Raw genomic sequence first — 16,117 nt, 5'->3', positions numbered from 1 at the left:
GTGTAACTCTCTTGAAATAAAGTATTATTATTATTATTATTATTGTTATTAATTTCCATCCGGCAATTTGCATATCAAGCTTTTGTGAAATTAGGATAAATATTTTTGTAAAAATTTCTTTTTTTATTTTGAGCTCCTAGTCTAAATAAAATGTTTCGCAAGGGGCAACCAAATACGACTCCATTATTTGGGACAAGTAAAGACGCCATTTAAACTTGATACAGCTTTGAATTTTGATTACGATTAGACATTTGATGTAGAATGAAAATTTAACCAGAACTGAAGTGGTAACTTTTTCGCCATTATTCCTGAATGGTTCCAGTCAAAACCTCCAAAATCAGTACTAAACTTCCTGTGGGGCTATGGCACCTTATGATATTATTTCAAATGATCAAATCCCTTTCACCGAAGTTATTGCCCACAAATCAGAAAAAATAACTTGTTTTTGGCTCCTATGTAGCCCCTTTTTCTTACTTGGCTCAAATCACAACCCCAAATATCAATTCAAGTCTTCCTTTTGTGGTATGGTACCTTGTAAAATGATACGAGATCCATTCACTTTTACTCAAGTTATTATATGCACATAAGAAAAATGCATTTTTCGGACCCCTTTTTGGCACCTTTTTCCTACAATTCTTAACCCCCAAAATCAAATTAAGTCTTGCCATTGTGGTATAGAATGTTGTGGAACAATGTCATAGACATTCATATGCTACATTACTGGAGTTTTATAGTGATGTTCTATGAAATGCCTGTATTCAGCATTTTTGCCTTTTTTGGCCTCTAATTCTAAAACGGTTAGGGCTATAATCCCAAAAATCAATAGCAACCTTCCTATTGTGGTTTGGAATATTAGTTACGCCTAGTAGTGAAATGTAGTAAAGGAAGAAACTGATACTCATTAAATATAAATTGTGCAGTATTTTGAAAGAGTCAATGAAATTTAGTATTTTTTTTAGCTTCCTTGAAATTATATCTATCTTAGGCACCAATAACCTGGGATATGATGTTTAATGAGAACTGCAAGTGCAAAATTTTTATCTTTATTTTAGCAGCAACTGAATTCTATACTTTTATTTGAAAACCTGCCTTGTTAAGTAATGGGGAAAATATAGAATCATTAATTTTTTCAACAAATGAGTAAAAAAGAAATTTCAAATTTGGAACATTTTGGTCAACACCTTATTCTCAATAACAATTAATATGACATGAACTCAGTTTGTAAGTGGGATGTTTTTTTGTGTTCAGCTCAACATGTTAATGATGATCATTTGTAATAACTGTATCCAGTGACAAATTATGCTAATGAACTGCATAAATAAGAAGTGGTATACTTTACCCTATGACTATTGTGTCGAGCGCCACACTTTCTTAAAAGGATATTCTGGCCTAACATTTCAAATATTTGAGGTTTTTGGTAACATGTACTTGGTAAGATTAATTAAGATTTTGTCATTGGTCAAATATTTTAAAATTTACAATTTGCATTCCAAAGACTTAACAGAAAGAATTTAGTCACATTATTAAATGTGATTTTAAAAAATGCATAACTTTTTATAATTGTATGTACATGTTGTTCAGTCAGGAAATTGAAGGTGATAATCTGTTAGTGGTCAAGTTGATGGATCTTCCTCATCCAGCTCATTTGGATGGTCTGCCTTATCCCAGTGAAGTGATCGAGCTTGCCTCATTCAGTTCAAGTTATTGGGCCTGCCACTTTGTAGTCAAGTGGGCCAGCTTCATCCAGAATATGTCATGGGGCCTGCCTCCTATTTTTATTATTGGAGCCAGGTACAGTGGTGCAGTGTATCATGTGTACAAGACCAATCATTGTGTCACTGCTATTGGTGGTCATGCCTAATGTTGTGTTTTTTTATCTGAGAGTTACAAGTAGATGACTGCCTTACTTGACATTGGATTTGTCTTAATCTTAGCTTGGCAAAAACAAAAAAATAATAGTTTTGTTTCCTGCTACCAGCAAGGGTATGCACAAAAAACTAGGGTAAGAAAGGTAGCTGGAAACAGAAATTTTTGATTTTGCCTCTGCACATTTTGATTTGAAGTCCTCATCGATTTAAGAATGTATGACAAAGATGCCAATAGGTATGTAACTGTATATCAAAAAATAATGGATGGTACTAACCTCTAATGTTATAGGGGCAGAAAGATTATCCTGGTTCTTAAATAGTATTGTTTGTATCAATATGGTCACAAGTTTCAGATTCAGTACCATTCTTTGTAAAAATCAGGCAATGGGTGGCACATCATTTTCTCAAATTGATCTTTTTTTTGCCTCAAATATATTCATATATTCAATACATCTAGAAAACAATGGAAAGGCTACTTAGATTTATTGTGAAGCATTTGTGATGTAGATATTTTACGACTGCTTATATGGGGAAAAAGTGTGGGAAAATTACTCTGCCTTTTTTCATTGTGCTTTTCAACTAAATATCTTAAAAAGGCAATTTTAAAAAAGCTGTGAGGTATAATTATTTGGATAGTGTAATAAAATCTCTGCATTTTTTTTCCTTCATGTGCTATGCTGTATACACATGTTGCCTGAATCTTAGACAGTGAAGTACTTAAAACTTTCTGTACTAGAGCGAACCTTAGATTTATGTTTACAAAGATTTAATTCTTTATTGACTAATAAAGAAATATTTTGTTTATTATTTACATAATAATCCTTAAGCCAGGTACTAACGAGAAAATGATACCATACCTGGAGTTTATTTTATTGTTATTTAATCAGTATTTAATAATACCATGAGGAATAACTCGGCCATAACCTGACTATTGATGTGTATTGACCATGGTCATTTTATAGATAGAATAGAATTGTACAAACTGACCCTTTATTTATATGGTTTAATTCAAATCTATGTTAATTTTAGGTCATTTGATTGTCAATTTCATGGTGTTAAGAATCTTGATTATCATCAGAAATTAAATGTTGGGTACATCCTATTAAAGGAGAAAATAAAATGAAATTATTTTCTGGACTAAAGGTCTGAAATAATCTTGGATTAGAATTGGGGATAGAATAATTACATTGAAATCTGACCGAAGAACGAAGTTAGAAATAAGTAGGTTGTGTTGCTTTGTTGTGTTTATTTCTCTTTTTGTTTCCATTTTTATTTAATGGTGTTTAACCTTTGAAGTACTAAGGGAAGTGAGAACGGCATTACTTAATTTCTGATGACAAGAAACTGTAGAAGTGAAATAAGTTAACTGCGAACTAGGTTTATTGAGTTACCCAACCTAAAGTGGTAAGTAAAGTAACTTCTCACAATGAACCAATAATGGAGTTTACTCCCACTAACATGCCAGATAAACTTCTGTGTGATAACAGTATATAACCTATATTCTTGATTGGGGCAGATTTAAGATAAATTAATCTGATTACTTGAGTGTGTTATTGAATATTAACATCTTGTATGAGCTGGATTAGAAGGGCTAGACTTAGGAGAAAGTTAAGATCTTTCAATAGCTTTGTACTTAGATTTAAATCTGTATTTTGTGCTTGGAGGAATATCGACATATATAACCTCACGAGTCCAGAGGGATAATTCTTGGCAGGAGTCAACTTATAATTATACCTACATCTGATTTTTTTCTAAATTTTGATGTGATTTTCTTTGGAATATTTTTTTAACAAAACTAGAAACAGATTTTACTCTTGCTTCAGTACATATGTTCTTAAATTTTGAAGATTGCATCGTATTAAAATAGGTAAGCTTTTAATTAGTAACTTTTTAAGACTTACAGTTTTGTCAACTGTGATACTTGTTTTCAGGAAGTGTAGTATCTTTGTCTACTGTGAACATACTTTACATATATTACAACTTTCTGAGAACTGCACTTTAAAAATATTCTTGGGATTTATATGTAGGAAGTTTAGTTATCCTGTTACTGGCAGTTGCTGACCTTGAACTTCTAGCATTATAATTGCTAACACTTGTGATTCTCTGCAATCCACTAATGGGCATCTAAACTTTCTATTACTAATGCCTACACTTGTAAGTGTGTGAAACTGCTAGTATTACTGCCACCACTAGTTTTGAGTTTCTAAAACTTTTGTTATTACTGCAACCACTAATGAGTCTCTGAGACTAGTACTACTGCATCCATTAGTGGGCATCTTAATATTACTGCCTTCACTTGAATGAAACTTGAAGTATTACTGCAACCACTTGTGTCAAGTCTCTGAAACTTTAGATATTACTACAACCACTAGTGCATCTTTGAAACTTGTAGTATTACTGCAACCACTAGTGTCAAGTCTCTGAAACTTCAGATATTACTACAACCACTAGTGCATCTCTGAAACTTGTTGTATACTGCAACCACCAGTGCATTTCTGAAACTTGTAGTATTACTACAACTACTAGTGCATCCCTGAAACTAGTTGTATACTGCAACCACTAGTGCATTTCTGAAACATGTAGCCAGCATGAGCTCTACGGTTATTTCATGTACTATCTTAATTTTCCTAAGGTTCGCCAATATACTAAGAAAAGTAAGTCATGTCCCAGAAGTAACAAAAAATGACTGTCCTTACAAAGAAAATTCATCATTTCCTTAAATATAACAAGTAAAAATATAAAGGTTAAGATTTTACATTTCAGTAAAAATAACTTCATCTTTTCTGATAGTTTTTGAGTCTTTTCTATTTTTTTTTACTTATTAAAAGAAGTAAATATGATGCATTTTTAAAAAGTTCAGGAAAAACATGGATGTACGTTTGTGTATCTCCGCTGTCCCGCTGTTGCTGTTGTCAAGAACCTAACTCGCCTCTGATTGTATTATCCAAATCGAAGCATAGCTTTTCTAAGATAGGAAAGGCAATAGTTTTCTTTTTGGAATTTACAACTGCTAGTTGTCAATTGTGTCGTAACATTGTTTACGCCACATGATATGTGTAAAATATTCCCACCATCTGTGGAGAACTCTAACATTTCCGGTATCTGTACAAATTAATCTGATGTTCTAAAACTGAAAAGGGTGTAACTAGAGATGCTCTTAAGGGTTAAATATTGTAGTAAAGTACGGCAAGTGTTACAAAGTTATCGACCATTTTGAAAGCAAGGGGTTAAAGGAGGATGGGGCTGGGACTTTGAAAAATCATTTTTTTATTCATGAATTGAAGAAAAAAAAAACATTTTCCCTTTTATTTAACAAGGCAGATTTTCAATTAAAAACATTGATTTCGCTTGCTGCTGAAATATAAATTTAAATATTGCACTTGCCACACAAAAATTGTCATCCAATCCCCACCCCTCTTTGCAAAAGGGGTTTTTAATGTCCTTTACTTTGTTTTATGAGTGTCACAAAGACGATACAAGTATGGTAAAGCTCACGGTGCTCACTGATTTAGGCAATGCCTACTCCATATTAGTATTACTGCAACCACCAGTGCATTTTTAAAACTTGTAGTATTACTACAATTACTAGTGAGTCTCAGAAACTTTTGGTATAACTGCCAGTACTAGTGAGTCTCTGAAACAAGATTCGATTAAACCTTAGGATAGGTAAAAATATGTATGCATTTACTTATGTAGAGAGCTTTGTACTGTCTGCATACTGTGATTAGATTTGTATTTCATTTATTGAGGTAGAGAGTTTTGGACCATATTCAATAATTAGTTTTGCATCTCATGCCTTATGTGGTGGATTGTTGTTTACATCTACTGTTTTTATATTACTCTTTAAACTCAAAAATGTAAGTTTCATGGATTACAACCTGTTACAAATTTGGCAATGAAAACAATGTTACAGGTTGTAATATCAGTGATATTTCTGAGTTCTTGTCAATATCTGAGAACTTTTCACTGATTTTAATAAGGGAGTGGAGAAATTTTATTTTCATATAAATTAATTTCGCGCAATAAATAATATGCACATGGAAAATTTATGTTATTTTTCAATAAACAAAATTTTTATCATGGCCAATTCTTATATTGATTCTATTTATAGTTAAGTGGTGAAGATGGACCCGGGATAGAAGTACTATTGAACCAGGCCACCATGGACCAGAGGATTAACAGCTACCGTCTTATCATGGCTTCTACTCGCGCCATTTTAGACCATGACGGTACTCCTGGGTCACCATGTGTGGATCCTGATTTGGAGGATGTGTTTGAAGAACTTGGTCTACAGGAAGAACGGGGATATAATGATGGTAGGTATATGTAGATAACAATTACATTTATCTATCTATTATGTAAAGTTCATACAAGGTTGTTCACAGATAATGTTTCATGCTACATGTACCCTTATAATCACTAGTTTACACGTACCTTAAAAGATTTTTTGCCAAAAATTAGAATCATATTTTTTGTTTGTTTTCAAATCTAGAAAGATAAAGGTTAAATTTTAAGGTCGCAATAATATTCTTTTTATATATATTTAGGGAATGTTTTGGTATATAATACTGTACATGATATATTGATTGTACATCTAAGCCATATTCAACAACTGCAAGAACTGTTATATGAATGAGCTGGATACCTAAAGTTTGTGGTTTAACCACAATATCTACTTCATTCTTTATTCTAGACTTGTATAGTTAACTATGATTCAAACTTTAAACTCCTGTGAGCTCAAAAAATAATTGCTAAACCACGAAATTAAAATAATACCCACAAACAATGGTATTTAACACTGGTGCTGATTATAACTTTTTTAGCTTTGTGATTTTTATCTTATTAGTCCAAAACTTTTTTTTGTGGGAAAACTTTTAAGTGAAAAGAATTGCTGAAAATTAAATTAAGATCTTTTTTATTTATATTGTGAATAATGGCATTAATGAAGCATGTGAAAGCATGAAAGATTAAGAAATGATTAGTCTTATATAGTAACCATTTTATGGCCTTAAAAACTCCTTGATATTATCACTGAATATAACTACATGATCTTCAGTCTTTAGTTTTTACCCTATATTACTTGAAGGATAACATGATTTGATAATAACATTGTTTCTTTCCTAACAGTGAATAAAAAATGGGTGTGCATAATTTTGCAATAAAAGTATCAAGACAATGATAAAACTTGTGATATCTTTGTTACAATATTTGTGGCCTTCAGGTTGATAGTTATCATAATACAAAGAACAGAACATTATAATATTGAAGTGTTGACACCCTTGTTATGAAGTGTGAGTAGGAGTTTTGTAATTGCTGATATATAATTTGACTCTTTAAAGTATTAGGTTTTGGTGTTACAGTCTGTGACATTTTGGCAAAATTTTGTTTTTACAAAGTGAATAAATGTGGTATTCATATTTCTTTAATTTGTTAATTTGTCATACATGTATCATTGTCATACATGCATCATTGTATCATAAAAAAAGATTATTGTCATATAATATGGTTTTCATAGAATTTTGACATTTTGAAATGATTAATATTTTCCCCCAATTTATGGTTAAAGGTAGATAATTCAAATCTCAAACTTCATCAAACTACAAAGTACAGTTTACTATTTGCTAAGTTGGGATGATATACTAACTTTATTTCTACTCACAAACTCATTTTTATATCTGTCCAACTAATTTGCTTTCTAATGTCTGTAGAGAATTTATTCTATCTAAATGATTGACTTGTTTTTACAAGATTGACTATTAACCTATATTAATCACTTCATGTGTATCATTTCTCAGTAGATGAGAAATGGATTCTTTCATATTTATTGGTATTTCATTGTCTTATTGTTTGTATAAGTAGTTAGAACACCATGGTGAATAGAATATTTCCTGACCAAAGTGCATGGAGTACATCTATTTATTTTTCTTTACTTATTAAAATATCTCAAACAACAGTTCCATGATTTCAGTTAAAATATGATCCCAAAGACTATTACACACCAAATACAAGAGGCCAATGTAGCTGTGTAAGTCTCAGGTCTTGGACTATTTTCCTGGCCCAATGAGAACTACACACCAATACAACAGGCCAATGTAGCTGTGTAAGTTTCATGTCTTGGACTATTTTCCTGGCCCAATGAGAACTACACACCAATACAAGAGGCCAATGTAGCTGTTTAAGTCTCAGGTTTGGACTATTTTCCTGGGCCAATGAGAACTACACACCTATACAAGAGGCCAGTGTGGCTGTGTAAGTTTCATGGTCTTGGACTATTGTAAACATATTAATTTTCTAATTTTCATGTTCGCTAAGTTTTGTGGATTATGTCAAATGAACATATTCACGGGTATCGATTTTCACAGTTTCGAAAAAAGTAGTTAGTGTTATAAGGTGTTCAAAATTAATTTTGTGGGTACTGTTTTTGCAGTTTTCTGTCCACTGGGAAAATAGCAAAAATTAGTATGTTTACAGTACTTTCCTAGCCCAATGAAAACTACACACACATGTAAGTTGCCTACATAGCTGTGTAAGTCTCAGATCTTGGACTATTTTCCTGGCCCAATGAGAACTACACACTAATGCCAGTGGCCAAGCTGTGTAAGTCTCAGGTCTTGGACTATTTTCCTGGCCCGATGAGAACTACACACTAATGCCAGTGGCCAAGCTGTGTAAGTCTCAGGTCTTGGACTATTTTCCTGGCCCAATGAGTACTACACACTAATGCCAGTGGCCAAGCTGTGTAAGTCTCAGGTCTTGGACTATTTTCCTGGCCCAATGAGAACTATACATACAAACAAGAAGCTAATGTAGTTGTGCAAGTCTCAGGTCTTGGACTTGTGGCTAAAACATGGAAGTACTTTCACTGCAGGTATGAGACACATTTTAAACATCATTATTTCCTCAAAATTTCAGAAGCAGACTCCCGGCATGATATTGTCAGTGATTTACAGAAAACTGAGAGGGAATATGGTCGCCTGCTGAGGAGTATACTCAATACATATGCTGAACCTCTAAGGTTTGTCAGTGTGATTCAGTTGGCCTCTGCCACTGTGGAATGATAAATTATATACAACTAAACACACTATAAAAGCAGTAACAAACATAAATCAGGAAAAAAACATTGTATAGTGAATAACCTAGGCAAGAGGATGGATTATCAGACAAGTCCATTACAAAGAACCTAGCTGTATCCATGGCCAGTGTTACATAATATTCCCCCTCCTAGACCCTAGGCTTAAATTGTTGCTTTTGGTTGTAAGCTTTTATGTAAGCTAGAATAGTATCATAAGAGAGGGAAAACTTCATTCATCTATCCTGTTTCTACATTTTTCTGTTCCCCATTAATAATTTTGTTTGCATGTTCTCAGATTCAGCTTGTCACAATGTTATCTTAAGAAGTCTGTTACTTTGAGATGATGTGAAGTGTATTGACTCTTGTTTTGAGAGTTGGTCATCAACTTTTTGCAACTTCTTAATTTTATTGTTTATTTTGTATTATTATTTATTTTTATTATATAGATAGCAGTGAACGCTGTTCACAAAATTTGAAATTTATTTTGAAAATAGCAACAAATAATCAAGGAAATCGATATAATAAATAGGATAATCAATTGGTTATTCACTCCTTCCAATTAATTATCCTATTATTATTACTTTTATCAACACTAAGATAAGTAGCAATGAAAAAATCAACACCATGGCAATAGTGCATATTGTCCGTCTTTTCCAGAAAACTGAAAAAAGTGGCATCCTAAAAATGTCCAGATTCTGTGCTGTGATTGTAAACTGTGACAGACTTTGGAAATTTTATTAAATATTTCTTGTAGAAATATAGACTTAAGTAAATCTATTTTGACTCTCTTACAAGCATGATTTATTTTGACTAGAGTTGTCTCCCATGACACACTGATTTATAGATTTGTTGTTTTTTTTTTAGAAAATTTTCATCCTTAACAGCAGAAGATCACAAAATATTATTTGTTGGGATAGAACCAGTGCTGTCTATCAGTGCAATGTTGACCTCTAAAGTAAGTGATTTAGGTCAAGTGTGTTGTAGATCCTAGAATGAGTTAGGTGTTGTTACTAAGATTCATCCAAACTCAAAGTTATTAGAAAAATCCTCTGAAGATAATGAAGATAATATATACTTTATATATAACTTTGAATAAATTATTTGATTAATATTTAAGTTTTATCCTTAATTGCATAAGAGTGACTTTGTATTGAACGGAAATTTTACATTTGTTATTTATGGTTTTGATTAAATCGGGAAAAACTAGGGAAATTGACAGCCCACAACAAAAGATATGTCAGTCCAGCTAGGTTTGTGATTCTTCCATTAAACTTGTAGGGTTATAAAGTATCATTTGTCTATATCTCAGTAATGTTTTGATTTGACAAAAATTCTGAAGCTATCTCTGGGAAGACAAGAAGTTCTTGGATGGAATACTTTCTAATGTAGTGAAACTGATGTTGTGTTGTTTTTGATAAAATTGAAAAAACCCAAAGATCAACACAGCCTTAAAGGCAGGTTCCATCTCATGTAATATCTTAATTGATGTATGTTAATTTACAAAGCTGTTCTTAAAGGCAACTTTTTATTCATATTTATTGTGTATTTGAATTGCTTGTGTGTCATATTTGGTTAAAAACTATCACTGCCAGTCATTTTATGCTCTTGTTTGATGATCTAATAACACAGTTTATAAACCATGCTCATTTTTGATTAAATTATAAAAATGCCAAGTCTTAAAAATATGCAAATTAGATGGGAAGAACTGTACTTTAGTTTAAAATTACATAATTATTTTGAATTCATTATGATTTTTGTGGGTTACACCTATGGAAACTGATTCTTATTTAACTTTGTCATTCTAATTTATTGTTAAGTTTCCATCTTCTAGACATTTTTAGATATATTCTGAACTTATATTTTATTTACATACTTATTGTGAAATATTTGGTATCACTACCTTTAAAGATACTTTACAGGTAAACTGGCACAATTGGTAGTCATTGGCACAATTTTTCTGGTGGGGGGAGGGGAATTATTTTGGTGCAATAAATTGACATTTGTTTTATCGAGTTGTTGCACAAGGACAATGCCCAAATTCTTATTGTTTGATGACTCCAAAGGGAGATAATCAAACTTAAAGGTTCTTGTAAGCACAACTCCTTTGCCACTTTATAAATTTTCATGCCAGCCCTACTGAGATATTTATAGCTATATAAAGTTCACAGACTGGTTTGGTAAATAAGGCCCATAGACTGGTTAGGTTAATAAGGTCCACAGAATGGTTAGGTAAATAAGGCCCACAGAATGGTTAGGTTTAACAGAGATCTTCACCACATGGACTCCATAAATAGTATTATTTATTGTACTATAACACAACAGATCACCTACGTTAAAAATCCAGAAATAAAATTGAGAAGGAAAGTCATTGTTATAAAATAATTAGTTTAAAAATGATTAGTAGATCTGTGGTTAGTGGGAAGTTGTTTTGTGAACAAATAAACCCCATTGTATTACAGGGTAAAATGAGAAACCAAAACATTTCTTGTTTAATTTCTTAGTGCTGTTTATAATGTATCTTTTTTTGTTTAACCACAAATTTCTTCTCTTTCCTGTGTACTTTTATCGAGGGATGATTAATAGAAATTCTTGGTGTTATAACATCATGTATAATGTTGATTATCTATGTACAAGATTGAGTTCATCTAACAGCTGAAATTATTGTATCATTTCATATTTTTAAGCTTTGTAAATTTCAAAGTAAGTTTGCATGGCACCTTATAGCCATCAGAACTGATTCATGAAATGAAGGTCTGATGTGATTTTTATAATTTTTGGATTTATAGTTCATTTAGGAGTTGTAGCTCTTGTTGTTATGGATTTATGGTTCATTCCGGAGTTATAGCTCTTGTTGTTACTGACTTGTTCCTCAGTGTAATTTTTTTTTTTCATATTTAATTTCATGAAAATTGAATGATATGGGTGATAGGTATTTAAATGTTTATTTTGTTAACAGACATATAAATTTTACAAGGAAAATTAGTGTTATCTTTAAGATGCCTTTGTTTAGCCATGGTATATTTTTTTTTAATTATGAGAATTTATGAGTCAAATCAAAGAGTATACTAAACATGCCATGCTGTAAGTGAAGAATGTTTTTTTTTTGGTCTAATTTAATTTTTTTGGGGTCTAATTTTGATGTTTTTCCTTGTTTTCTGATTTCTTTTTTTTTTTAAGAGTTTTTGGTCTTAAATGCATTAGGTAATGTGACATTTTTAGGTATGGTTGTTTGGCAGCTGTTTTTGTACTGTATTGTACCTTTCACCTCAAAATAAAATGGAAAAAAAAATAATGATGTTCTGATAAGAAGGAAATGAACATTGAATGAATGCTTTAGAAACAATAAACTGTTATAGAAACCAGGTACATACAGTACATAGATTCATGTCAACAAATCATCCAATTAAACAGTAAATACCAACATTTTTTTTCAATTGGTTTAAAATTGAGGAAACAAGGAGAAAATAATTGAATAATCATCAGTGTTTGATTACAATCAGTTATCAATAGAGAAATTATTAGGTACTCCCCAGTACATTGTCAGGTCTCCAGAATGACCTTTTAGGTCAGAGGTCATGGTTCCTCTTTGATTTAATGGTTGCCTTTTGTGTATCTGATCTGTATAAAATTCCTTGTGAAACATATAAGTGGATTTAGAGATCCCATCAATCATTAGCTAATGACAAATGTAATTTACTTGTCTATGTGCTGAGTATTGTGTGTTTTAGCTGACTGGTCACTAGTTTACTCCACTATCATTCCCAGTGAGCAGAAGATACCATATGATCATGCTACTTATTTGCAGGTAGGGTTTGTCTATGATTTGAAAATTCAGGTTTCATTAGAGCTAACTAAGTGACATTCCAGTAAGATATTCCATCTTTACATTGTTCACCAGTATCCTCAGTATAGGTGGTCTTTTATGGGACTGATTTTACTTATTTTCAACAATAAAGTTGCAATCTTAATACAATAAAACTGCCATATCTGGCCATTTTTATTGTTAAACACCCAGAAGTAACATGGTCATTTCAGGGCATTGGTTTGTGTGGTAATAGTATATATAGTGTAAACAGATTTGATCTTTGTTGTAATGGGATACATGTATCACACCTCTCCTGTAATAAACTCCTGCATCAGACTGTCAATGACAAAAGTTCACACAGAAGTCAACTCAACAATTTGTGTTAAATTTAGAGTTTTCTATAGCTAAACTTTAATATTCATTAAGGTTATCAGTGTCAGTTTCCTAGGTATTTAAAGTGTAACTGAGGTTATTCAAAATTACATTTCTTTTGAATGACCATGGTTTTATGAGGGCACCATCCATGACAGATTATGTTACTGCTATGAAATGGACCCATGCAGGTGTCAACAGCCATATAAAGCGTCTGTGAAGTGGACATAGCATTGGTTTACATTACCAGGATAATCTTCTTTGGTCAAACTTTTATTCTTCACTGGTGTCCTGTCACATTTGATGATATTTATGTAAATATTAGGCTCATATTTTGTCCATATTTTGTTAAATATATTTCATATTTGCATAATTTTTTGTATTATAGGTTTTCTGGTTTGTAAAAGATAGAGATAACAAATGACCAATGTCTCGGTACAGTTGATCTGTATGGAGCTTATTAGTTGTGCAAAGTGTGGAGAAACTTTTTTATTTTGCCCAAAGAACAAATAATGGATGAAATTAGTTCTATGAAATTAATATGGAAGTATTATCCCAACCTAAATTGAATTCTGCAATGTTATTAAATTAGTAATCTGTAATTTTTTTTTGTCACCATAACATTATCATGGAAGATTTTTTATTGGTACAAGACATTTTGCTAAAAATTGCTGTTTTTATTCTGAACAACACGTATTGTATAATGTATTATCCTATGTTTTAATTGTCAGCTATTTGTCCATCTATGTCCATACCCCTGTGATTTCTAGGTGACAACTTGAGAACAGCTCTACAGATTTTTTTCATTTTTCAGATCAAGTCATGAGTTTTTGCAGAATCCAATTTTTAATTCTTTAGATATGCTGTTTTAAACTTTCAATTTTTACTTTCATCACCCTGCAACAGGTGTATCTCATTTAATTACCTATGATTTTATTGATCAGCAACATTTATAGAATAATGATTAATAAAATACATACATCTCCACATTTGATTTTTAAATTGTTATTAGGGTAATGCAAACTACAACATCACATGGTCTGTGAGAAAATTGATCCACAGGAAAATAAAAAAGAGTAATTTTGAGTAGCTCTCTGAAATTTTGGAATTGTCAAATTGTCAACTAGTAAAACTTACGTTGTATTTTGACTAATACATTTTTATTGTAACAGCTCACCACATATCATAATTCTGTAATGTTTACATTGAGTGCACTTTATAATCCTGCCAAGTTCTGTAAATGCTAGAATTATTGCAACAGAAAAATTTGACAAACTTCAACAGCTGCAATAATTAAAACTCACTAGATTTAATACTGTGAAAGTACCATTATTTGTGGGTACATTATTTTCATGGTTTTCTTGGGTAGACCAAACAATGAAATTTAGTTCCTAACAAAAAGAAGATTCCCATTTATGTGTATCCTGAAAACCTCAAAACTTAAAAACGACATACTCCAGAACCCACAACCTTGTGTTTCTTTCATAATCCATGAAGATTGCTATCCACAAAAAAAATAAAATAAAAAATAAAACAAATTAAAGTACTTTCACAGCAGCAAGATATTCATCCAGGAGTCCACAAAAAAGTGGGGTGGGTGGAAGAATTTTATTCTTTGTCCTGTGACTTGAATGAAATAACGTCTCATTTCTATCTTTTGGCTTTTTATGAGTAAAAAGTTGGAGTTGACCCCTGCAAAGTAGGTGAAAAAATGTCCCATTTCTATCTCTTTGTGAAGATTTATACTGAAATCTTCCATGTGAATAAGTAAAGGAAAGATAAAAAAAATCAAGCTAGCAGTTGATAAAAAGTAAAGCTAAGTTCTTACTAAATTGTGTTAAAATGTTTAGACAGAATAATTTCTGACAAAGTTTTGAAAGATTACCCCATAAAGTATCTGATTATTTTTTGTTGAAAAGTTTAGACTAACAATTTCTCCTATCTATGATATGTCTTTTGAAATGTTTAAGATATGAACCATTTTAATGATGCCTTATCCCATTGAATCAGAAAACATGTCATTTAAATTTCAATAAAATTAAATTCCTACATCAGAAAAATGATAAAGTTGTCTCTTCAAGAAAAAAAACCTGTCATCCAAAGTTTCAATCACACCAATTAAAACATTCTGTACCTAGTATTATGTCTATGCACACAGAGGAAAAAAAGGTGCATTCTTTATCATAAGATCAAATGGCTTTGGCATTCAAATAGTTGGTGAAAATCACACAGATAGTATATGTAAATATATTGTTAAGTTTTAAAACCTTGCATTGATAGGGTTTAAATTCTGTGTTTCTATACCAAATACAAGTGTTTAAGTTCAGAGAAAGATTGGTTTTAGTTCCCATTTATCATATCTTTCAGTGGTTGACTGTCGCACTCCAGTTTGTTGAGACCCTATATGGACATGTTGATTTGAGAGGACTTTTAATTTGAGAGAATGGCATTAAGTTGTGGGCATAATTGTGTTTATTGAACCCTATTGAATATATGAGTCATTTTTCATATAATTAATCATACTTTTTATGATTTAAACCATTTTAATTAGAATTAGTAATTAAGTGAGAAGAAGGGTGTTCTCATGTCCTTGGTTATTTTGTCCATTTTCACTGATTAAATTGAATTTGTGTTCAGTCATGTGATTCGGACCAGTACAATATTGTGTACTGATGTTTACAGCAGTTCTGATGATGGTTCATTGTGTTTCACGCTGCGTTAGTTTACGTTAAATACGCATGATAGAGTAGTTTTTGACTTTTGTGGATTTTTTTAACACTGGACCTTCCAAGGTAAGATTGCTATATAGCTTTCATGTTTTATTATATAACAGATCAGAAATCACAGAAATTGTGATAGCTGTTCTGATATCAGTCACAAAAAGAGACGTTAGGATACTCAGTATTATGCATTTTATATTTTTCGTTATGCTGTATTTGTTTGTTGAAATCTTTCCTACCAAATAAAGTTGATGGTGTTAATGTTGAAGTTTTAAACATA

At 31.6% G+C, this 16,117-nt stretch overlaps 1 protein-coding gene across 6 annotated transcripts in view; it reads left to right on the top strand.

Annotated features, from left to right (window-relative positions):
- Window positions 1–16,117, top strand: part of LOC148615273 (uncharacterized) — a 146,553-nt gene that overhangs the window by 39,952 nt on the left and 90,484 nt on the right. For 5 of the 6 annotated variants that reach the window (XM_088590056.1, XM_088590053.1, XM_088590055.1 and 2 more), the window contains 3 exons: window positions 5,980–6,184; window positions 8,781–8,883; window positions 9,805–9,895. In XM_088590056.1, the coding sequence (XP_088446182.1) occupies window positions 5,980–6,184; window positions 8,781–8,883; window positions 9,805–9,895 (399 nt within the window). Of the gene's footprint in view, window positions 1–3,720; window positions 3,736–5,979; window positions 6,185–8,780; window positions 8,884–9,804; window positions 9,896–16,117 lie in introns of those variants that run through there. The other variant, XM_088590060.1, reaches the window with a different exon arrangement.

Source organism: Perna viridis, chromosome 6 (assembly GCF_037379345.1).
Source record: "Perna viridis isolate PV_CMFRI_1.1 ecotype Kerala chromosome 6, ASM3737934v1, whole genome shotgun sequence".
Lineage (NCBI taxonomy): Eukaryota > Metazoa > Mollusca > Bivalvia > Mytilida > Mytilidae > Perna > Perna viridis.
This window is presented reverse-complemented; position numbering and strand designations above follow the sequence as displayed.